At 41.4% G+C, this 26,012-nt stretch overlaps 1 protein-coding gene across 1 annotated transcript in view; it reads left to right on the forward strand.

The window, feature by feature from the left end:
* Window positions 1-23,354, forward strand: part of znf385c (zinc finger protein 385C) — a 129,898-nt gene extending 106,544 nt beyond the window's left edge. The window contains exons 3-9 of the mRNA XM_008284856.1: window positions 111-221; window positions 6,340-6,559; window positions 14,558-14,926; window positions 16,087-16,274; window positions 18,475-18,573; window positions 20,010-20,099; window positions 23,118-23,354. Of these exons, the coding sequence (XP_008283078.1) occupies window positions 111-221; window positions 6,340-6,559; window positions 14,558-14,926; window positions 16,087-16,274; window positions 18,475-18,573; window positions 20,010-20,099; window positions 23,118-23,354 (1,314 nt within the window). The remainder of the gene's footprint in view (window positions 1-110; window positions 222-6,339; window positions 6,560-14,557; window positions 14,927-16,086; window positions 16,275-18,474; window positions 18,574-20,009; window positions 20,100-23,117) is intronic.
* The last annotated feature ends 2,658 nt before the right edge of the window (window positions 23,355-26,012 follow it).

Consider the following 26,012-nt stretch of genomic DNA (forward strand, 5'->3'; position numbering starts at 1 on the left):
TAATTCCTACTGTGGGGCCTGATTGTTTTTTTAAATAGTCAATCTAAGCTGTTGCTCTTCTTACTTGGTAAAATAAAAGCTCTAATGTTATATTTGTTTGTGTCTCTCAGATGGATCCAGTCCAGAAAGCAGTGATCAACCACACATTCGGAGTCCCTCAGCCCCTCAAAAAGAAACAGATCATCTCCTGCAACATTTGCCACCTGCGCTTTAACTCCACGGTAAGGAATAACGCTTCATCGATTTCATGCTGCCGTGTTTATGAGGAAGACAGAGGGGCTGTCGGACAATACAACACAGAGAGAGACAGTATATGCTAGACTGTAATTTATAGCTTTGAAAGCAGCACTCTACAGCAGAGAGCGAGTCTTGCCTCAGAGAACAACATTATTCTGGGCTTCTGCTATCTTCTTGAATGTCAGTTTTTATTATTATCTCCCTGCAATTACCTCGGCTCTTATCACTGACTCACTGTGTGTGTGTGTGCGTCTCTTTGTGTGCCTATGCAAAGCGGGGGAAAAAACTAAGTGTATCCCTTTCTGCAAATGCATGAAATGAAAAGTTGGTCTTTTTTTTTTTTTTAAAGTTGGTCTTTTTTTTTTTGTTGTTTTATTTCTTCCAGTTATGTGTGTTAAAGTTTGCTCAGCTTTCCTTTCAGTGGAATCCGTATGTGTGCGACTGCGAGTTGTTTTGGTTTGAGGGATTAGACAGCAGGGAGAGCTGCCGTTTATCAGCAAAGAGCAGAAACAATCAGCAGCCACAGCAGGAAAGCAGCATTCTCGGCTCCACTATCCTTTTTTTTTGTTTTTTTGCCACCGCAAACAAATACAAGCGCAACCGTGCTGCAGATGGTTAACAAACATCCCGTGACATTTCATGCATATTCATTTAAACAAGTAGATAGCGGTTCAGAAAGCCTTAAGACATCTCAGGTACGGGCACAGCGAGGCACTCGGGCACATTTTTAGTTGGACTCCATCTTCAAAGCAGGGCTGAGGCTCTGGAGACAGGGAAGCAGACGTGCTCTTCACACAGTAGAGCAAATCCCATTCGCTGCCTCTGCACAGCGACTTAAAGAGGAGTGTCAGGCCTGACTGTAGCTTTATCTGCCTCTCAGAGAGCATGAATACTCTCCCAACACCCTCCTGCACTGCTGTCCTCCGAGTTTGCTCAGATATGATACCCAGTTATCCCTGCGCATGATGCTCAGAGGGGGAAAAAAGCTTCGCTCGGCTGCTTAATATAACCCAACCTGACCTCAAAGAGCAGTTCAGCACCAGCAGACAATCGCACTTCTCGCCGACTTCCAGATGTTCGGCCTTTCACCCAGCTGCAGCGATGTAAATGTGAGCTCTGCACCAGTCAGCCGCAGCATTGAAACACACTGTAAAGAAATGTCTGCAAAAAACAAACCAGGAAGCAGAATATTATGGGGAAATAATATCATGTTAAAAAATTTTAAAATGGTAGAAACACCAGCAAATGTGTCTTTAAAATAATCGTGATATTAGCTGACTTACACACGATTCTAATTTTACAGTCACAGGTTGTAAAAGAACAAGTATTTGTAAAAATGCAGATTTTTGATGTGGACTTTATTGCCGGCAGTTTTGTTTTTTGGGGGGTTTTTTGGTGGCAGGGGTTAAAAAATGAATTATTTCTTATTTCTGTGATTTTACTTGATTTTATCTGTAATTTAACAAACATGTTTTCATCCTTAATATAAATAATTTGGCTTTCAAATAACAGAAGTATCTGTAAAATAATACTTTTTTTTTTTTTTTTGAAGGCTGATGGGATCTATATTTACAGTTTGGCCCATTTTCTTACAGTTAACAAGTAAATTAATACCGATTTCTTTTTTCTTTTGTAATTGAACAAAACAGCATGAATCTGTAAAATAATGGTTTGAAAAGCTATTTACCTTTTTTTTTTTTTTTTTTTTAAGAAATTCAAATAACATCTATATTATTTACAGTTTTGCATTCATAAAACAAACACATGAGACATGTAGCATGAAATGATTTTGATAAAGAAATAATATATGTTAAGCTTAGGGTTTTTTTAATTCTTTTTTTTGTTGTTGTTGTTGTACCACATGTTACACAAGATGCGTTCACAGACCGTCAGAAAGGTGAAAATCCTGTCATTTTTTCTGTTTTTATACTTTCTGTTTCAGGTAAATGCTGTAATTTTGTTTATTATTTTTAATTTTTTAAAAAATGCCTTTCAAACTTAGCAGGTTTTGAGGTTCAGATGGTTAATTTTTTTAAAAATTAGCAAAGGAAAGGATTTAAATGAGTGTTACATTTAAGTTTGTTGCATTTTTACAAAACGTTACCTATACTGCTGCCTTCTGACGACGCTAGTCAGCTGAGTTTATTCACCCTGAAGCAGTTAATGGAAACAAGACTAATTCTTTTTCCCTTTTTGTGACATTTCAGAAGTTTGCTTTACATTTGCAGCTTAAACAGCTTAAATCTGCAGGTGGAGGAGGTCGGGGTGGATGGATGGGTTAACAAAACGTCTCTCGAATTTCCAATCCACTGTCAACATCTTTTGCATGCTAATTCCTATCATCTAATACTCCTGCTGCAACTCTCACTTTATTTTAATCGCTGCCTAAGAAGATAAAAAGGGGTTTTGTCAGTTTTGATGAGACGGAGTTCATCGTTTTATTTAGGTCTCTTCGTTTCATGTAGTTTTGTATAGAAGGCTTGGGTCTAAAATAAACAGCAATGTATTGCTGAAGTATTTTAGGTGTCGAGAATACATAAACAGTGGTGCTGAAATGTTGTGGAAATTGCTACACTAGGACTACAGCGAGTGGGCGCATTACAAGTGTGCAGACTTTATGTTTCAGTGTTACTTCTGCACCCACTAGAAACCAACTTTGTATTATTTCTTGTGCTCCACATAACACATTGTAATACTAGAATATAATTGGGCTGCTTGTATTTATAGCACAGTGCAGCAAAACAGACAAATGGCAATTCTGATTTTATAAAAAAAAAAAAAAAAGGGAAGTATTTCCACATCAGCCGCCCAACATAGTGAGTGATTTGAGGTGTTATTCATCAACCATCGCAGTCGAATTCAACAAAGCAGCCGGTTGAACAACTTTATCTGTACGTCAGTGTGTGTTTTTTCCTCTGTGGGTTTCATGTTTTACACCCCCTCAACACATGTCTGCGGTCCCCGTGTTTGCTTTTATCTCAGCGGTTTCTTCATCATTGGACAATCTAGAGCCCTTTGAAGAACACCGCGTCTCCCTGTAGTCTTGCGGTGGCGAAAACCAAAGCTCATTTCACACCTCGTCCCTCTGCCTCCGCCGAGACTCAGTCGGCTGCAGAGCTTTGCTGGTTAAAGGAATCACCGGCCGGATTCGTCACATCGAGGGCGACTCTCCGAAGCCTTTTCACGGCCAATCAGCCACGCGACGTGCTGATGCGAAGGAGTTGTTTCTATAGATGCTTGTGTCTCTGCACAGTCGGGGCAATAACCTCTTTTTTTTTTTTTATTACTGAATAAATTCTTAGGTAACCAGAGAACTCTGCATTGAGTTTGCAATTATCGTCTCATTTCTGCATGTATTTATTCCTCACTTATGAGTCCTTCAAAGAGACGTCCAGTCTTTTTATTAATCCAGTTCAGTGCCTGAGGATTTGCATGATTTATTTCTCAAGGAAGGGTTAAGCTGAAGACATCTGAGGTAGAATGAAAGCTGCAGCATAATCCACCTGCCTCTTAACCCTCTGAACTCCGAGCAGTTTCTGAGCTTTTTATTTGCTCCTGTCACATTTTTTTTTTCCTCGGCGTTGGCTCATTTTTCACTGCAATATAAAGTCCTGCACCTCTATGGAAACAGTACAGCCATAGATAGAAGCAGACATAACGTTCTTCTGTGCATTATGACACAGTTATAATACAGACCAGAAATAATGTTAATATGTCCATTGCGGGTTATTTTCTAATCAATACAATGACTGTGTGATGTTTTTGCTACGTAGGTGCTTAGATTTTTTTACTTTTACACCACTTTTCCACCATTTTCTACCTGACACGTTTCAAAAAGTGTAAAAGATGAAACAACATATGAACTGTCTGGACTCCAACATACAGTTTCTGGATGTTTTATTTGCACCTCTTACATTTTTACTCACTGTGGGCTCAATTTCACTGCAATATAAAGTCCTGAATACAGAACGACTATGAAGGAGAGAGAACTCAGAGATGTCTACTTTGCAGGATGAATCAATTATAATGCCTGAAATCCTAACAAAAATGAACAGAAATTGATTTTTTTTAATTATTTATTCCACAAAACATAAAAAACAAAATAATGTGACACCAAAACTGGAAGAAAAGTGTTGCCTCCACACCTTAAAGCTATTTTACCACTCACATTTTCATTTTGTCTCCATACTTGTCTCTTCTCTGCTCTATGGAAACACTGCCTGCAGTTCAGCCAAAAGTTTCTGAATTTCCGTCATGTTGGTCACCGCTGAGTCACGAAATGCTTCTCGGTTGTACACAGAAACGGAAAATCTTTTGTTTTTACCAAGTCTGGTTACTGGAAAGGGTTTATTTTCTGCAACATTTCAAATGAGACATATAGGATAAAGAGGTTTTGATAAAATATCACAATTTTAAGCTCAGATTTGGTTAATTTTCTTGACAAAACCAGAAGTCACATTGATAAGTTCAAGGACTGTCAGAGAGTTGAATATCCAATGATCCTTTCTGTATTCACAGTTTCTGAGTCATATGAATTGTATGACTTGGGCTGTTTTTTTTAAAGATATTATGCCTTTCAAACCCTTTTATTGAATCAGGTTTTGGGTTTTATTATGTTAGTACAAGGTATACAAAAAACACCAACCAGTTGTCAGCCAGCCAGTTGTCATGAAATGCAAAATTAACTTTATGGTGCAGAATTTTTAGTTTTTTACTGACTTTTTTTTTTTTTTTTACAGCAAACAAATAATATTTAGTGCATTTTCTTTCATGTGCAGTATTTCAATTTAATGAGACATTTTTCATTATCATGTGTGATGTGATGTGACGAATTCAGACTCTTTGCCAGTCTTACTTTTTACTTTGCTGTTCTAGTCTTATTTTCTTTCTATTTTCACTAGTAGTAGTTTACAGTTTTGTCTACCAGGCACTGCATTCCTCATGCTGTGTCATTTTGTTTCCTGAGCAACATCTGGCAAAAATAAATTCTTTGGTTTTATCTTATCTTCTGTGTTAAATTCAGGCAAATAGATTAATCTGGCTCAACCTAACAGTTTCTTTTTGGCAAATTTAAAATGAGACATGAAGAAAAATAAAATTTAATCAACTATTATAATTTTAAGCTTAAATTTGGGTAACTTTCCAGAAGGAAGTGTTCTTCGCAGATGATTAGTTCAAGGACCATTAAAAAGTTGAATATCAGTTGATTTTTTTTTCTGCTTTTACTGGTTCTGGCTCAGAATATTTTGGCAATTTTATGTTGTTTTTAACAACAAAAAAAAATTATAACTACAGAGTTAAATATTTATATATATATTTTTAAAAACTGCTCATATTGTTCTGCATTTTCTACCATTTTCACTTTAGGGACCATTGATGTGATTTGGATTTAATTTCAAACCTCATTTAATAATGCCGGTACTGTGCGTATTTAACAGTGATTTCGTAGAATTGTTTTCCATAATGCTTCTGGATCCGTTTTGCTCCATAGCTGCGTTCCGTCCGGACCAGGAGCTGATGATCCTCGCTGGTTGTTCCAGCTTTTAATGAGTGATCTCTGTATTGATTTCTCTGCTGTTCTTGTGTATCAGCGCCTGCTCCGACAACAGCGGGGCTTTGTTCTCAGATCGAACGGGGGTCGTGAGAGTGATGAGAATGCGAAGGTAAATCGTGATCCACCCGGAGGGAAATTTGCGTGTTTATTGCTGCAGTGCAGTCAGTCGAAAATGCGTCTGATTTTGTGTCCGTGCGCTCGCGGGCGCTCGAATATGTGTGACATTAGTATGTGCTGCCACATGTGTCTCGGTTCTGCAGAAGCCGACTCTCACGGTGCACATTAATGGGGTAGTTGTAGCGATGGAATCCTCTCTCTTGTTGCATATTACACATGCAATTATACCTCTGGCCTCCCAATGTGCCGGCGCTGTTATCAGGTGGAAACAGACTCTCCTCTTTGCAGCGAATATTCAGCCATGCATTTTAACATTTACTGCACGTGGACTCCAGTCTCTCCAGCAGATAATGCGCCGAGTGTCGGACTCTCTGCCTTTTTTTATTTTTTTCCTATTAACCTGGTTTTTCCCTCTCGTTTCCCCCCCGCAGAACCAAGCAGAGGCCCACTATAAAGGCCACAAACACGCCCGGAAACTCAAAGCCATGGAGGCCCAGAAGAACCGGCAGCGACGAGCCGGCGAGGCTTCCTCTGCTGGGAGGGAGAGAGACCGGGACCGGGACAGAGAACGAGACCGGGACCGAACCAAGACGTCCACCTCGGAGGCAACTCTTCCTGCACTGATGGATACGGGATTAGAGGAGGGAACAAGTAGGTATAGAGGCAGAGAGACGGGAAGATGCTCAGGTGTTATGTTCCTTTACAACTAAACTGCATTCAAGTCTTGAGGGAAACGTGAAACAGTTTCTAACCCGTGATGTGGTAAGATGGTGGTTGAAATCAGCTCCAGACTTCACTCAGTTTTCACATATGTCCTTGTAGGAAAGACCTAAACTCATGTCCTGTGGTGGACAGTTTTCATTAGACTTTAGTTTTGCTTTCAGTCTCGGGTACTTTTGGTTTTCGGTTAGGCTTAACTACCAAAACTATGTCAGTGTTTGTCAGTTGCTTGGTTGAGTTTTTAAGGAAGTTAATGAAATACATTTTGAAATAGGAAGAAAGGAATGTGTTCCAGCCGCAACGTCCACACAGGAGGTCGGATGGAAGGATGTCTGAGGCTTAAGTTTGGATTTCACTTCCTGTTTGGTTCAGTTCAGGCACCGACATTATGTGGTTAGGTTTGAGTAAATATCCTGCTTTGGTTGACACTTTGGCAATGCTGACTAAACGTGTTGGGGTTAGATGCTTTCGGTTTTCACTCAACTTGTCACCTTCTCCTCAGGAACCAAAAACTATGTTCCTATACAAACAAACTGTATTCTCCTTTATGTTATGCAGGAAAGGCGTCCAGTTTAAACGATTAGTCAGCAAGAAGTTTCACCGAGAGTGTTCCAGGTTTCACTTTTAGTCTCTGTTTGGTTTGGAGGATTGTGGCATAAGTCGGCACAAGACTTTCACTTGGGGAACCAGGCTTCTTCTTTTGTGTGGTACCAACATTCTTAGATTTAAGCTTTGTTTTCTCTTGCTGTTTGAATCTCCGTATGATAAGTAAGCAAGTAAGTTGCTTCCCTTTGAAACATATCTTCCTACCCGTGACTTGTAGGCAAGGGTTGCGACTCTTTAACTGCATGTTTGAAGCCTCTCCATTATTTTGCCGGGATGACAAGTCCCATCAAATGCAATATATAATTTGTTGGTTGAGTGAAATCGACAGTGAAGCAATTGAACAAATGGCAGAGATACAGTACATCTGGTCAGAAACAAACAGAAAATCTGTTTCCCCTAAAACATAATTGAGAATGCAGTTTACGCGTACAGAAACTTAACTTTGCCAGTCTTTCTCCACCTTCTTAATGATCCCTCTATCACGCTTTGGGTCCTCTAATTCCCTCTTCTGCTCCGTTGCATCTTCCTAAACCCCCTCCATCACATTATTGACAGCTTCCATCCTCCTCCTCCATATCTCGGGCGCACTTATCTCCTTCCCCTCTGCTCCGTGGTGCTACACTCGCAGATTACATCTTCTGTACACCTTATCCCTCCGCCTCTCCCCACACCTCCTGTCCCCCGTGCACTCGGCCCGGCACCTCCGTCCCTGCTCCCCGTGATGAATGAAGGGCTGCGAAAGTTGTTGGATTGTTGGAAGTCGGGTAGCAAGAGACGCTGTGTAAATAAAGGGGCCGACCGAGATCGATTGGACTCTCAGCGGCGTCGTTTGTAGCCCCTTCGCCTCTTAATTTCCACTGCTTCCCCCCTCCTCCGCCTTACTCCCTCCCTGCTCGCTCCCATCTATCTCGGCGAGATAGGAGAAGGTGGCTGCAGAAACCAGAATTGGTGTGTTTGTGCAGCATGAAAAGAACGGCGGAGTCGAGAGGCAGCGAAATAGTGGTGAGAGCTTTCATTTAATGGGCTGTCAAGTGGAAAATAAAGTTGAAAGAAATCAAAGTCGCTCATCTTCTTTTACAAAAAGTTCAAATGTTTTCACTTTGGTGGTGTAAATATAGACATTTTAAAGTTTTGATAAAGGGAGGGGAGTGCGTCGGTTTTTCCTCTCTGCACAAAATGAATGTTGACTTTTCCAAACCACACAGCTGCAACTTTAGAGAGTGAATTGCCCTGATGGCATTTTGACTGCAGAGTGAGCCCATTACCATCTCGTGTTGCACTTGTCAGGGTCCACGCTTTTCATTTATCCATCCAAGGTGATGGGAACTGAGAAGGGGTAGAACACTTTTTTTTTTTCCCCCTCTCTCTCTCTTCCACTTTTCAACTTCCCTGCCCCAGAGAAGATCGCTATCTGAGCAGAATTTCAAAATGATGCTCGACGGAATATCAGAGCAGAGATATGAAGGTGGAGGCAGTTTATACTTCATCCCCCCTGACAGACATGTGCACATACACACTTTATTTTATTTTTTTTTTTATGCCTTGAGCACTAAGAGTCTCCTTCAGAAAGGAGAAAGTGGACAAAAGACGGGGAGTCTGATAACGCTCTCATCAAATCTCATTTTAATATTCCGCCGTTGCAAAGGAGAGCTCTGAAAGAGGGAAAGCAGCGGCAGGCGGCGGAGACGAAACGAGATGATGAGTGGAAAATGAAAGATAAGATGAAATGAATGAGAGAGAGAGAGGAAGGAATAGGAGAGGAAGAACGTGGAGGAGGAGGGTCAGAGCGTAGATAAGTCATAGCTGGTTTTTATGCTGTGAATAATTTTACAGTTCCAAGGCAATTTTGTGCAGAGGAACACTCTTTAATAAGCCCAATTGTGTGATTGGCCTAATGTGAAATTGAAATGCAGCAGCGCGAGCCAGTGCTGGCATGCACCACAATGCCAAACTGTAATGGAATAGCGCTCCAAATTAACACTCTATGAAATGAGTTATGTCTGCCATGAAACTAAAGGCTGGTGGGGAGGCGTCTGAGGGTAATGCCCACATTGTCTGCCATCGGGAGCCAATAACACACCTGTCGGCTGTTCCTCTGAGCACACCGACTGTCTGGCTCTGAACAAACAGGCTTCCTCTGGACACACAAGGTCAGCCTCGTCAGCTCCATTAGAATGCCTACTAATGCATATTTAGACACAGGAGGCAGCTACTATTCACAAACCACGTTATGACTGTGAGGCACTGGCCGGAGCTCAAAGTGCAAATTGTTTTCCAAGTGTATTTGGGTCATTGCCACAGCGGAATGGACCAGGTAATTAAAATTTAGGCCTTGCCTCGGCGTAATTAAGAGGAGCAAGAACACATCCACGAATATAGATATCCTATACTGTCGGGGAAACTATATTTGGCGCTTTCCGCCCTGGAAAAACAAGAGCATCAATTATTGCCAACAAAAACAAACAACATTTGTTATGTTCAAGTGATAAGGCCCTCAAGAAACCTGAAGAATTATGACTCTTGTCCATGGCGGTAAAAGGATGAAGTAGTGTGATGTTGTTGCGGAGCTACAAAATCAATAGAGAGACGAGGCTGCGGTGGATAGTTCGGGCCAGAAAGCATGGTTTTCATTTTGACAGTGTTTTTCAGTTAACGGTGGTGTGATGTTCTTTAATGCTGAGACTGTGCCTAAAAATAATAATCAAAAACAGTGCCATCTCAGTCAAAGCAAGTCTTATTGTGCAGCGACGCTCTGCTCCGAGTGCTCCTGCAACACTTGTAATGCGAAGTCCTGTTATGTAAACTTTAGCTCTAAATCTCCTAAACTGTGTGAAAACAAGGAGTTAAATGTAATGATGTTGTGTTATTTACTTAACAGTAGTGTGAGAATCGTCAGTTTCAAGACTGTGTCTATAAAAAAGGAGGTAATCGATTTTACCTTGACCACCATCTCAGTTGAAGTCGTGTCACTGTGCAGCAATGCTCTGCTCCAAGTGCTCCTGCAACAACTGTAATGCTCCATTGAAGTCCAGTTATGTGAACTTCAGCGATAAAATTGTATGAAAACCACTTGAATTTAATTTTTGGGATGAAGCAAAATGTAAGAATAGAGCAGGTGGGGAGCAACAGTTGTGTTGTTTTGACCAAAAAGCACCACATACCCACATGAGATCGCACCACAAATTATTTTTTTTTGGGCCAAATGTTCTCCCTCAGTAGAACTCTGCCTTGACAGTTCATTGTAAAAGTTGCAGGAAACACTGGATAGACTTGATTTTCCTCGTCTGGTTTTGCGAGCTGCAGGTTTTTGCACTATAAAAACTAATGTTTCTTCTTTTGATGGTAGCCACACACCACCTCTGGTCACCATGATGATCCTCAGCATGAAGGTTGATCATCCTTGCTGTTGTTCCTTCTCTGCTCCTGTTTGTATTCCATGGAGAAATTTCAAATGTCCACCTACCTACCAGGACTGCAAGGTGACTTGGTGGTTAGCAAGAAGGTCACCGGTTCACGTCCTGGTGATGATACGTGGAGTTTGCATGTTCTCTCCAGGTTCCTCCCACACAGTCCAAAAACATGCTGAGGTTAATTGGTGATTCTAAATTGTCCGTAGGTGTGAATGTGAGTGTGCTTGGTTGTCTGTCTCTAAGTGTAGCCCTGTGATAGACTGGTGACCTGTCCAGGGTGTCCCCAGCTGGGATAGACTCCAGCCCCCCATGACCCTAGTGAGGATTAAGCGATATATAGATGATGGATGGATGGATGAATGGGTTGACCTACCTACCACAAAAACATACATAACACAGGTTCTGACTTTTGACAGTTACTACTAACGCACGTTGCATGCACACAAGCGCTACATGATCGACTTGCCATATACAGCATATCTTCATCTTAAATAACACCCTGTCACGTAGCAATTCACACATACAGACAGGAGGCAGCAAAGGCAAAATTTCCAGTCATACAAAGGAACTAATCGATGCTTATAAATTGCGTCCCAGAACAACAAATGACGGTGACTGAGCGAGTAAGCGAGTGCCAGGTCGGCGCCAAGAGACAGAGAGCCGGCATCAATCATGACAAGCATCAATCACCCTCGGCTTTGATTGACTCCGCTGTTGAAACCGTCTTCGCGGGGACTCTGTCTGTCAGTCACTACGGTAATGATGATTTAAAGCAAAGGATTTTTTTTTCCCCGGGGAAGTTGTTTATGTTCTCAGGGCTGCCTTGGATCAGCGCTTGCCTGCTAAATCAAGCACTCGGTGTCTTTATGCAAGTGTGTGCATAATGAGTCCAGTATTTCGTTGGCTGCGAGATCTCTTACAGTTACACTCCAGAAGTCTGTCAGATTTAACCGAACTGTTAAAAACTTGGATTACATTTTGTTGAGGTTAAAGAAAGCCGATGACTGCTTGCAATGCATTGACCCAGATATTCAATATTGGTGGCTGTGTAGAGGGTCTGCTGGCAATGCCAAAGTGCTGGCCTTTGGTGGCAGTCTGTGCTACCGTGTACATGTTCAGAGTGCAAGTTGGTTGAAGAAAGGTATTTTTTTTAATGAAGTGCTGGCATCAATCAAGAGCTGCCAATCACAATTTTTCACAGATATCATCATGAAATTGCTTATTTTGTCCAAAAAAAAAAAAAAAACAACCGAAAGGGATTTTATTTCCGATGTTATGAAAAAGAGGGCAATTGTGCCTTGATAAGAACAAAAACACTAATGGAACAGACAGATATATAGAGTGTACAACTCTTGTGAGTACTCCCCTGTGCAATATCACATAAATCTCAAATGAAATACTATTACTCCTTAAAACTATTTGCTCTTAGAGATTTTATTTCTCTTAAGTGGTGGGGGGTTTGTGTTGCGCCTCTCTTCTTTTTAAAATCGTGTTCTGTAGAATTAAATAAGGTGACATGACTCTTCTTCAAGCTTCTGCAGACTGGGAGTCATCCAGTATTTTGGTTTGTTCATGGTGTCATCTATAAATGTCATCTCCACAACACCTTTTGCACTCATGCAGCCCCATGTCATCACACTCCCACCTGTCAGGACGATGCATTCACTGTGGTCGTCCTGATCAGGCTCACACCAAACATGCTGGACTCAATCCGAGCTGAATGAGTTTACATTGGTCTCATCTGACCAAAGGATGTGTTCCCAACATGCATCAGTCTTCGTCTTTAGCAAAGTTTAGTCTTGCAGTTTTGAGCTGTTGGAAGAAGTAAGGGTTTTTTTTCTTGGAAACCATCCATAAAGGTTGATGTTACAAACTGCTCTTTACCCTGTCTGAGCTGTCACAGAAACTCTGATTTCCACCAATAACCTCTTGGCCAAGTCTGGTTTTTCACAGCTAGATTGTGAAAGTGGTTCTAGGAGGACGATCTCATGTAGGTAGATGCAGCCCATAGGTCCAAAACCATGTTGGGCTGATTGGAAATCACAGGTGGACTTTCAGCTGCATAGCATCTTACTCACTTTTGTCGTATACTGTAAATAGACAATTTATAAAACCTCTACCTTTTAACTGGCAGAAATAGGCATCCAACAGAACCAGTGGAGCTGACCAGTTTGACATGGCAGCTTGATAAATGGCTGGAAAACATAATCAATATTACCTTTTGATTAAATACTACATTACAAGACTTTGTAATTTAAGTTTGGAAAAAGATTCTGTTCAAATTCGGCGTTGCTAAAAATGAAGACACCCGAAACCTCAGCAGGCATATTTGAAGTGATTCTCTGCTGAATAAAGGTCCCTCATGATCTGAATCCTTGGATTTTAGACGGCTTTGATTCCCACCAACCTCCATGTCTTCCTCTGTAAGGCTCCTGCTAAATCCAGTGATCAGTATCACTCCCCTCCAGAGACTTCTCAGGTGGCCTCGTCTTTCAGATATCATACCTGCCCCCCCCTTTGCCCAGCGAGAAACAGAGCTCAAATCCCTTATGGGTCACTCTCATTACAGCGAGGGGACTGTCTAATCTTGCTCCTATATGGTCTCTTTTTTTTTTGCTTTGGCGGGAATGAGAGAGGAAGACCCTTATCTCCAATGATGAATTTACTCTGAGACATAAAAGGGAAAATCAATGGTTGCGCTGAGGTGGGTGGTGTGTGTGCTTGGCACTAAATGAAATGGAGATATTCAGCTAGCGTAGCGCTCAGTGCTCTGGGGTGAAGTGTGCAACTCCCCCGGGAGGGCGACGGGGTGAAGGGGAGATGTGTAATGGAACTCCGGCGACTTATCAGCCAGTCGATGGGTTTGTTTATATTGACTGAGACTCCAGGTCCACTTGATATTTGAATAGCGAGGCAGAGCAAGGCAAGAGAGAGGAGGCCGATGGCATTTACTCGCCTAAACCAACTCTAATCTCGTCGGTTCCACATGGTTTTAAACAAAGGCTCATATTATATCGGAGAACGCCACAAAGCCGGCAGTTGAAAAGCAGTCTTAAAGCGACATCCAGTATTTTACTAAGAGAGAAATGGCTATTTGGAGATTATTTCGGTCGACTTTATATTTGCATTCGTAAAGTTGAATCGAGACATCAAGAGTGTTTTGCTGATTAGGCATGCAAGGATGTTTTTTGTCCTGTTTTCTTCAAGTCAATGTCATGCTCTGCTGGGGTAATACTGCGCATACATTTTTTTAAAAAGATTTGTTTGTTGGCATTTTTGCCTTTTTTTTTTTTTTTTTTTACATGCAGCGAACAATCCCAACAGAATCCCAACCGGGATTCAAAAACCCTCTGTTTTTTTTCTTTCCAGTCACATTTTTCCTCAATGTGGGCTCATTTTTCAATGCCATATAAAGTCCTGCACCTCTATTTAAACAGCACAACAGCATTAGATAAAACTTAGAAATGTCTTCTGTGCAGAATAACAAAGTTAAAACATCATAAATCATAAAGAAAAAAGCTAAGTTGAATTTCTGTGGTTATTTAAACTTAAAAAAAATAAAATAAAAAACTAGAATCAACATGCCCTACATTTTGTCAAATGCCCACAGGTGTTACCAATACTGGAAAAAGACATGCTACTACTTATATTTTTAATTTGTTTTAATACTTGTCGCCTATCTGCTCTATGTGAGCACAGCCTGCAGCACACTTTCAAACCCGCTGGCTGGTTTGGGGGTTTAGAGAATTAAATAAGTTACCGCAACTCCCATTTCTCCCCACAAAGCCTTACCAAACTAGTCGGTTCACTGAACAGAGGCTACAGTGATCACAAGTATGTGTTACACTCCACGATGATCAGGTGCTAAATGAATCACAGTTTGCTAATATTTTACCTCTCTTGTTTGTTGCAGGTCTTCAGACTGACCTAGAACCAGCCAACCTGGAGGCGAAGCTCGAGGAGAGTCCCAGGAGCTCCGTGATGCTGACGCCGGTATCGGAGGTTTCCTCCGTGGAGCTGGCCACCCTTTCCCCTCCTCAGATTTCTCCTTCCTCACAGCTCTCCGAGACGGCGTCAGACACCAGCGCTCCTGAAGTCCCGGAGGCTGCCGAGGCAGCGGGTCCGACCAACGAGTCCAGCAGCCGGGCAGAGACGTCCAGCACGACCGAAGAGCCGCGTACGGAGGACGACAAAGACCCGAAGAAAAGCAAAGCTCATCTCCACTGTCCTGTTTGTAAAGTCACAGTCAACTCCCTCTCCCAACTGGAAGCACATAACAGCGGTAAGAGCATGACGAGGATCTGGGGACGTCTCCATCAAGATGGTTTTGCCTCCAATCTGAGCCAAATCATTTCATGTTTAGTATTTGGTGATACCAGAGACTGTTTTACTGAATAATACACACTTCAAGGTTTATAGATCAGCTGTAGTACCTGGTTGCACCAACAGGTGGGTAGTTTCATGCTGCCAAGCAGAGAGCATTGTGGAGGTTTAGTTAGTAAAGGGACACCGTGACAAAGTCTTCTGTGATACTTAATGACCTCTGGCCAAAGTTCATGAATTAATCAAAGTCAGGAACAATCAGGACAATGTTCGCATGTTCCAGTATAACAGCTGCCATCCCACCTAGCAGGAAATGTTCCCACAACATTGGCTAGCATTGTGTACAAGATTGTTTTAAATTTGAATATGTCATTTCCAATAACGTTTGAAGTGAACTAAAACAGAACATTTTGTGTGGATGTTGGAAGGATGTTGTCAGGGCCACAGATGATGTTCTATGATGCCAAATTTGGAACGTTCTCAAACGCACAAAAAATGTTTTCCAGATGGTATCGAGGTCCTGGTAATGTGATTTAACAACAAACGTCCAAAATTTTGCTTGCAAAATTCTGAGGTTGTTTTCAGAGGTTTAGGTTCTGTTAGTGTAACACATTATAAAACATCCCCACAATGTTCCAGTGTTGCAGGATAATACAGCATTCGTTGTAAGAGTGTTAGGGCCCAACGGTCCAACAGTGTTATCACTCAACATTTTTAGAACGTCTTGAGAAAACATTATCTTACTTTTTTGAAAAACCTTGTAGAAACTTAAGAAATGCTTTCCACTGAAAACATTGCAAAACTTTCTCAGAGACAAAAGTATCCTAGCTGGGGTTGTGGTTGTGTTTGTGCTTTAAAACAGTAAAATCAACACAGGACATATGTTTAGTGTTCTCAGCGTGTGTTCTAAATTAATTATTGATTGATGATGCTGCCCTATTTGTTAGTTAAATTACTGTGACAGATGATGTGAACAAAGGATCAGGCTTACATTTGTGCCGACACCCTTGAAAAATTGCCTTAATCAGCCTCAGGTTCTGGTTACACTACTTTATACATTTGCTGTTGATTTTCGGTGTTACCCATAAGACTGTTTCAATTCTTCGTGCTCTCCACCAGGTACAAAGCACAAACTGATGCTGGAGGGTCACAGCGTTCTGCCGCGGCGTCGGGGGAAGGTGGTGGCAGCTCGTGCTGGTTGCAAGAGCAAGCGACTGGGCAGCAAAGGCAGCGTCGGGGTTCCCAGCAAGAACTTCCAGTGTGAAGTGTGCGAGATCTTTGTGAACTCGGAGACCCAACTGAGCCAGGTAAAAATAAATCTAAATGTAGATGATGTTGCATATACAGACAGCTCACATATTAAATTGAGTGGTGATCTGGTGGATTCCATTGTGCTGTGGGGACATTTTACTGGCATGATTTGTGCCCAAAGACTGGATTGAAGTAGAATTTTTTCACTCATCTGTATATGTCTATATGACTGTATTGCATTATTCCCACTGGGGATTTTGTAAGAGAGAAATTGTCCACGTTGTATAAGAGATGGCATCATAAACTGTACATAAAGATGGACAAAACCTCTGCAACGTCACCCGTAAGTCTCCTGAACTTCGGTTTTGAATCTCCTTTTGAACTTCAGTCTTGATTCCTCCAAACTAGAATTAACATGTGCTAAGAAGTGTTACCAGTATTGGAACAATATTCAGTATCCTCGCTTTACGTGGTTGCAGTTGAGTCACTAACGGCTTCATGATTCCACCAAGCAACACTGAATTTGTCATATTTACAGTTTTTGAAGAGTGTGGTCTGAGCAAATGGTTTATTTTGGGCAATTTTTTTTAAAAAATGAGACGTGCAGAATCAGAAGATTTTGATGAAATATCAGGATTTAAGGCTTAGATTTGGACAATTTTAATTCGTTCAGGAATTGTCAAAGAGTTGACTATCCAATGATTCTTTCTGTTTTTAAAGTTTGTGGCTCTGATAAATGGCAAAATTTTGACGATTCTATAAAGATAGCGAGCTTTTCTAACCCACCGTTGGGGTTCAGCGGGTTAATGCAATTTAAACAGATAACATAAAAAATTCACCACCAGGCAGTGGTCATGAAAGGCAAAATTAGCGACAGAGGCCAAAAATGTTTTGTTACCAGGCTGCAAACATGTTTGTTTCACCTCTAAAATTCCAACATTTTAACATGGCGGTCGATAGGGATTGACTCGCTTTTAGAGCAATCCACAGTGGACGTTCAAGGAACTGCAGGTTTTGGCACTTCAGCTTTATTTTCAATTGGTTGGTTTAATTGAATAGATGAAAAGAAATTCATCCCTTGATAACTTGTTTAATCTGAGTAAGGTGATAAAGAAATGGTGATAAAAGTGAACAGTGGCGACACACCAAAACTTCCAGAGTGACCTCCGTGAACTTTTAGCGCCGCCGAAGTTTCTGCTGCAAAGCGAGTAGGAGGACAAAGCCGACGCTCTGAGACTTTTTCTATCCTTCTTGTTGCTGTGTGAAATGAAAGATGACGAGGGAAGCGGGGGGTTCGGGGGAAGTCCTGCAGATTTGTCAAGGCATACTAAGTGAGAGTGCTGCTAACCTGATAGGATTTTGTTCAAAAGGGCGTAGAAGTGCAGTTGACAGTGCGGAGGAAAAGCACTCGAGCCCAATCGTGGCGGGCGGTGGAGAGAACGCTGCACATAATTAGCTCACCTCTGCAGACAGATGATGTGGCTGCAGAATTAATCAGAAAACAGAGGTGCAGGCACACTGTTGGCAATTATTACATATTGAACTTAGATCACATTGGCCTGTAATGTCACAATTATAAAAGCCAACAACAATGATGTGTATTAAAGTGATAAATATAAATGATGAGGTTTTTAAAGACCCCACTTAATCAAAGAGACGATTTGCACATCGCCTCGATTGTGTGCGAGCTTATATCAAAGCTTCATTTACAGCCACATGAATGAAGCCCGCTGAAAGCAGGTTGTGAGTGCGGAGTACCTTTAAGCTGCTATTTTTCAACATTACACAGCTTTACTAACGCTTCAGTGAGAGGGGATTCATTTACAGCTCATTATTGCGAGCTACTAATGCCTCCTGCGCTCATCCTGGATATGCTGGCATCAAAATCAGGTCGGGGGAAACACTTTCTCTGCTTTTGATGTCCATTAAATACTACATGCGTGTCGTGGGGCTGTCGCTGCTGGTGAGGAATGCGGAAAAGACACAGGATATGCTGACATTTGCGTGCACCCGGGCTGCTTTAGCCTTAAATGCATTACACCGGTCTTATATAAACACCCTGTTATCCCAGGAGGACATGAGCCTGTGAGCGCTGCACCCACAGAAGGAGTGGTAAAAAGTAATGTGATGTAATTTCTCTGCACTTCAGTCAGTGTGTATCCATTATTAATTCAGCAGATAGCATTTGAAGTTGTTCCGCCGTGGTACGACAGATGCTTGTTAGCCTGCTAATGGTGTTTCTGCTGGTCTCGACAGCACATGAATAGCAGACGGCACAAGGATCGGCTGGCCGGAAAGCCACCCAAACCCAAATTTACCCCCCACAGCAAGAGCCAGCCGAGCTCCAGCTTAGCGGTAAGTCTCAGCACAAACAAAACACTGTCACGCAGATATGCACGCATGCACACACACACACACTCGAGGAAGCATAATTGCTGTTTTTCTCACAGCAGATATCCTTGAACATGTTTGCCAAAACCGGAATAAATTCAGACAAACTTGTAAACTACACTCTAAAAAATATAACCTATAAAAAAATGTTTCAAAATTGAAATGTTCCAAAACTTTCTCTCTTTTTTTGTTGTTGTTTTTTAAGTGGAAATATGGGTTGATATCTGTAAAGTTGTGTAATTTTATGGTCACGCACTCTAAAAACAATAAAATAAATAAAAATCACTTCATGTAAAAGCAGAGTTTTGATTACATTAAGTACAGTTTTGGGAAGTTTTGTTTTTTTTTTTGCTGTTGACATGCAAACTAGTAATTCTTTTCTGTGATTTTACCAAATAGTATTTGTAGCTAAACAAAACGGGAAAATCTGTAAAATAACAGTTTAAAGCCATTTTATTTTTAAATAACAGCAAATATCTGTAAATTTTATTAGATTTTTTTTGCTGATTTAAATATAGTAAGACTATAATTTTTATGATCAGACATGGTAAAAAAAAAAGAGAGAAATTAATATTTGTAAAACTTTTGTAAAAAAAAAAAAATTTGGATTTACAGCTTTGGCCTGTTTTTTAAGGGTTAACTTGTAAATGAAAATTTCTTTTCTGAGATTTTCTGTACACATTATCTGTCATTTAACAAAACAGGGAAAATCAGTGGAATAACAGAAAATATTTACCAAATTTCACTACTTATTATATATGATTTTTTTCCCTCCTAAAAGTGAGCTCATGTTTGCAAAATGACAATATTTTTTGCTGATTAAAATACAGTAAAGTTGTGTCATTTGTAAAAGAATGCTTTACTATTTCTAAAAAATGCATTTTTGTTGAATTATTTACAATTTTGGCTTATCATTTAATTTTGTTCTGCGATTTTTGTCGATATTGTCCATAATTTAACAAACCGTGTCAAATTTGCAACATAACAATAAATTGTTCAGTTAAAATCATTAATTTTTGCAGTATAATTCCATTTCAAACACCAGTTTTAATATGTCTCTGCTGCGGTGAACTGATTTGACCTCGGCCTCTGACCAACATATACGGATTACTTTACATTATTGCACTCGGGGGGGTCTTCTCATGTCGTGGTGAGGCAGCATGTTTGTGTGTTGTGGTCTGTCACAGAGGATAACAGCACTGTTGTACTCGATGAGTCCCCTACCCCTGAGACAGGTCTAAATAAACAGTCCCACCGCTGACCAGCTCTGACAACAGCGGCCTGAATCAGCACTCCAGATTAATCACTTCTCTGCCCCTGTCATACAAACACCTCCCCGTCTTTCCTCTTCTTCCTCCTCCTCCTCCTCCTCCTCCTCCTCCTCCATCTTCATCCTACAGAACGTGAGGTGGAGTGGCTATGCAGGCGTGGCTGTGTCTACCATGAAGAAAGCCTTCAGCCAGTACAACCTCACCTCCCTCTCCTCGCAGGTCAGTGGCAGGAGAGGCCGCGACTGGGGTTGGATTGGAGGGCGAGCGCTTCAGCTGGCTTTAGGCCTGGCCGAGGGCAGGGGACTGAGCAGAGGTCGTGAAGAAGTTAAAGGGATGGTTCAGATTTTTTACTCGCTGGCGGTGATTTGCAAATAATTCCTATGCCACTGGTCCTTGGTGGGGGGGGTCATTCCAGCTCCTTTGACTCAGTTCATGACTGAGCATCTCATCTTATTTTTTTCTGAGCATGTTAGTACGTAAAATGTGCACAATTTTTGATTACAGGTGTTTTCCAGTGAACAATTCTTAGCGGGGTGGAGTCATGTTGATTTTTGCATCATTTTCTTTGCACCAATCTGTAGACCAACGTTTTAGGTGCCATAACCTGAGAAATAATGTAGCTAGAGTCCTGAAGTTTTATAAACTCTTCAATGGTACAACCCTGCTTTGATAGAGTAATACAAACCAGTAATATGATGATGATTTGGTCAAAAATGTTTCTGTCTATTCCAATATTCCACTAAGCCTTGGCACCAAAATGAGCTTTCCAAATGTAGAGTATGGTGCCAGTCAGAGGCTATGAGAAAAACAATATTAAAATTTTTGCATTTGTAGCCAATATCTGAACATGCATTGAGCAGGTATTTAGGTAAAACCACTTTAACAGTGGTCCCAGCTGAGTTACATAGTATTGTTACTGGGCTAAAGGAAAAATCAGGGTTTTCCAATTCATAGTGCTTCAAAAATCTTTATGAAATAACTAGATGCCTTCTTGTCATTATAATGCAATGCAAGACAGCAATACAATGACATTTTGAAGACACTCCTGTAGTACAATGTGCACAAAACATGTAGTCTATAAAGACCTTGCAAAAATCACAGAACCCTATAAAAAGACAAGAAGGTTCAACTCACATGGTTAGTGAGATGGAGATCATCTGAATGCAGTGATTGTGTCTCAGTGATTGTAGTATAAAGTAACCTCTATCTGGAAGGTCCAGTCACTGGTGAATCGGTACTCCTGCATATGACTACACCATGAAGGTAAAAGAACACTCCAACCAACTCTGTGGAAAAAGGTTATTGAAAAGCACAAGTCATAGGATGATACAAGAAAATTCCCAAGTCACGGAATATCCCTTGGAGTTAAATCCATCATTAAAAACAGACTGAAACTAGTAAGGGAGGCCACCAAGACACCTACGACTCCTCTGAAGGAGAAAGACAGTGTTGGAAAAAGCTCATATTAAATCTGGACTAGAGTTCACCAGAAGACATGTGGGAGACTCTGAAGTCAACTGGAAGAAGTTAAGCTTTTTAACAATCAGACTTGACCCTCTGTTGGCTGGACACCAAACACTGCACATCATCACTAAAGCACCATCCCCACTGAGAAGCATGGTGGTGGCAGCATCATGATGTGAAACATGGTGGTGGCAGCATCATGACGTGAAGCATGGAGGTGGCAGCATCATGACATGAAGCATGGAGGTGGCACCATCATGACGTGAAGCATGGAGGTGGCAGCATCATGATGTGGGGATGCTTCTCGGCAGCAGGTCCTGGAAGCTATAATGTTTGTTGCAAGTGCCATGACAGAGTGATGCCTCTTTTATTTTTATAAAAGTCATGCTCTCTGGAGGCTTAAACATTCTTTTAGTTCATTGTTAACAGAGGACAGTAGCTGTGATGTATGTTTAGAAATTGATAGATATACTACAAGGAGGTGATAGACAGTTGTGTAATTAGAGCTCGACACAGTTTTAGTGCTCTAGAAACTTCACTTTCAGCCTCACAATCATCTGCGCATTTGCATTCCGGTTGAAGGATTTCTCATCTGAGCTAATGCCCAAGGACCAAAATCATGACCAGTGAGTGAAACATTTCACCTTTTGGTTAAAAAAAATCTGAACTATCCTTTTAAGTCGCAGCCTGCAGTTTAACCCTTGTCCTAATGAAAAGTGTGTCTATGTTGTAGTCCTGGATTTGGGCTATTGTGTACAGTTATATGTAAGCTTGAGCACCGCTGGACGAATCTGAATTTTGTTTTTGAGGTGAAAAGAAGTAGGTACAACCACTGAAGCAAACAGAAAAGGTGAATAGCCTTTGTTTAAAGGGTACAACACTGCACAGAGCGTTTCTGGGTGTTTTTTACTTCTGTCACATTTTCCCTCACTGTGGCTCATTTTTCACTGCAATATAAATTCCTGCACCACGATGGAAACAGAACAACCGTGAAGAAGGAGAGAGAAATATCTTCTGTGCACTTTGACACAGTTCTAATGACAGAAATTATGAGCAAAGTTTAGCTGCAATCACTATTCATACCACAAAAAATCAGTAACATTTAAGCTGAACTGCAGGCAGTGTTCACAAAGAGACGAAATTAAAAATCTAAGCAGCAAAATATCTAAAGTAAGTAGAGCTACTATGTTGTTTTCCAGTATAGGTAACACCTGTGGGCACTTGGAAAAATGCTGTACATGTTGATTCCTTTTTTTATTTTCATGATTCATGGCATGATAATTATGTCATGCTGCACTGAAAACATGCTGGAATTCTCTATCCATGTTTGTGCTGTTTGTGAAGGGGTGCAGGACTTTATATTGCAGTGAAAAATGAGCCCACAGTGAGGAGAAATGTGACGGGAGCAGAAAAAAATTAATAATAAAACCCTGGAAGCCTCTTGTGGTTCGGAGAGTTATTAAAATAAAAGATTTTATTTAACGTCTGTTTGCTAAACAGGTTCTATTTACTTCTTTATACTTCCAAAATCAACAAAATCTGTGATTTACTCAGAGGTGCTTTTGCATACAGCTGTTCTTAACGGGTGTTCATGCAACAAGCTAACAGGAATCCGGTTCTGTCTGATGGTTTTGTTTTCTTTTTTTGTATGAACATGTCTTCCTCTGCTGCAGCTGTGGGTGCAAACTGGGTTTTGGAAGCATGTTTTCCCGGTAATCGTGTTCTTCCCTCACTGTGTTCTTCTCTCGCCGCTCCTCTTCCTGTCTTCTCCAGACCAAACTGGCCTTGCAGAAGCAGCTGACCAAGAGTTTGACCACCGGCTTCCTGCCCAGCCCCCTCACCCCTCCGACTCTGTGCACGGTGGCGACTAACCCTCTGGCTCTGCGCCACCCCGTCGGCACCACCACCACCTTCATCCAGACCCCGTTCCTGGGCCCAGCACTGTTCCGGCCGGCCCCCGGGCCTCTGCGGGCCGCCGCACACACCCCTATCATCTTCTCCCCTTACTAAAGACTCGACCCGCTTTCCCCACTCGAGTTCCACCCCTGTCCCTTTACCAAATCCAAGGCCCTCCTTTCATTGTGACAGAGGCCACACTCAAACTATGCAGCCCGCCTGACTCAGCACGAGTGCACAAGTCCTGACGATCACTAGGCCGCCGGGCCTGAGAGCTGTTCTCATCATAAAGGCCAAGATCCCTCATCATGCCTTCTTTCTGCTCCTCTTATAATGACCTCAGGAGCAGGACGGGCCTCCACACGGTGTCCGGTGCACTTGAGGCCGCTTTTATAGCCATTTCATGTTTCGACATGGTTTGGATTCTGGATATTATTGTGTAATTTATTAGAGAACAAATATAGACAAGTCTAGATGTATGTTTAGTGTGGTTGCCACAAAATAAGGTCCCTTTACTTGATGCTCTTTTGAAACATTTTTAACTTATTGGTTCGGAAAGGTGAATAAAGCAGCCGAACCTGAGCCATAACCGCGTGGCTGCACAAGTCAAGTGTTTTCCGCTTAAAGGATCTTCGAATGCAGTCAAGTTGCATTCTGGGTATGATGTATCAAGCGACTCCCTGGACTCAACGTTAAGCTTTTGAAGGATAAAAGAGACAGTATGTGCATCTATAGCTTCATACAGTGTGTGTTAAAACCCCAATAACGCCATTTTGCACCTCCAGCCCGTCACCAAATCCTGTTCCCTTAAAACACGTCTCTGTCTCTGAGTCACTGCCCTGCAGATCTCTTTTTCCGTTTCTGTATCCGCAGGATTAAGCGCTCATTAAGGTCCAGAAAAGGTCAGCCTGTCAACTTGACTTTGTTTCAATTTGCAAATCTGTCTTCAGAATGATTTCTTTTTCATTTTTGCTCCAGTGCATCATTCACAAGATGCAACTTGAACATAACGTTCGCTCCGAGCTGGCGGCACAAAAACGGATGTCTTACATCGCAAAACGCCATTATTTCATTTTTTTTTTTCTGCAATTTTCTACGCAGCTATCTCGCTCGATCACACGCGTAGTGAAAACACAACGGATAACTTGAAGACTTGATGGAATTTCAGAGTTTTGGGGAGGCTGCTCGGCCGGTATTTGATTGACATCCAGTTGCAGAGTCTGCGCACAGCGTGGGAGGGAACAAAGCACAGTGCCATGGCAACCACATTAAAAGCACCTTAAAACTGATTTACCTACAAAAAGCAATGAAAAATTGTGTTGATATTCAGCTTTTTCTTTCTTTTTTTTTTCTTTTTTTTTGCTCTTGGTGTCTGTTTTAACAATCCCATGTCAGTTTCAGTGAGAGAGAGAAAAAAAAAAAACAATCAGGTGTTGTGGTTTAATCCATGACTACGACAAGTCTCACATTTAAAGCAATACATTCAGTACGTTTATGTTGTGTTTTCAGTGTATCAGTGGCTTTATCTATTCTATACTGTACACACATGATGAGAACGATGTATCACGACGCAGCCCAGAGGCCGGTTTGTCAGCGGAGGAGGAGTCATTGGGAATAATGGGTCGTCCCGGTGCTGCCCTTGATGCTCGACGCTCGTGGTCGGCCTCCACGCGTCGGGGCCAGTTTCCATTTATAGCTGCAGAGAGAGAGAGAAGGGTGCTTCAGCGCCGTATGACATTGCTGCTTCACTTTTTAGTGGAGCACGAGAACCTTTTTGTGCGACTTCCACTGAGCAAAAAAGAAAAAAAAAACATCAGAGACAAGTGTTTTCTCGGATAAGTGCAACATCATATTTGCTGTTCGTGTGCATCCAACCCTCCCAACCACCTCCCCCAGAACCCTTCCATCCTTCCTTCATACCAAAACCTCTTAAATTACAGTAATGGAGCAGATCCTATGCATTTCTACATTGTGCAATATGTGTAGTTGTGTGTGACGCAGCAGTGCCATCTGTCGTGGAAACCCTGTAACTGCCATCCAGTACTAGTGCTTCGACAAAAAAAAACAAAAAACAACCTTATTTCTGTTCCTTTCTGGGTCTCTTCCCCCCCCACCAACCCGCCATAATAATAATAATGTGATTTCTCCCCAGTCGCACTACTCAGTGAACCAGCCAGCCTTTAATCTTCACTGTTTGTTCGTTTCTATCGCTCAGTGGGAACTCTGAACCTAAAGAACTTTTTTTTTTTTTCTTAAAAAAAATACAGAATCTAGAGAAGGCAAATTATATGTAGAAATCATAGAGTAACTATAGAGATTTTACCAGAGTTGCTATTGTTATCTGTATCATAAAGAACTGCTATCATAGAGGAGTATGTTATTGTAGGCTCTGTACGGCATACAGGGAGAGGATAAATGCTTTTTTTTTTTTTTTGCTTTTCTTTTTCTTTCTTGTTTATTTACATGGTTTTACCGACATGTTTTTTAAAAGTACATGAGAAGATATTTAAATTTTTTTTTCTTTTCTGAGTGAGCTTTTTTTCTTTTTTTTTCCTCCTTGTTGACGATGACTGAATTAATAATGTAATTCAAGGCCTTTTTTTAAGACAATATCCTAAAGTCACATTAGCCAGGCCTTCTCAGGGGTGACAGGTTGAGCAAATGCTAACATGACCATCCATTCAGGGTATCCCTCCACAGCTCGAGAGAGCAGGAAACACTGTACGCATGGATGGAGAGACAAAAAAATAACAAAAAAAAATCTTACAGTGC

The sequence above is a fragment of the Stegastes partitus genome, unplaced genomic scaffold, assembly GCF_000690725.1.
Source record: "Stegastes partitus isolate 25-593 unplaced genomic scaffold, Stegastes_partitus-1.0.2 Scaffold376, whole genome shotgun sequence".
Taxonomy (NCBI): Eukaryota; Metazoa; Chordata; class Actinopteri; family Pomacentridae; genus Stegastes; species Stegastes partitus.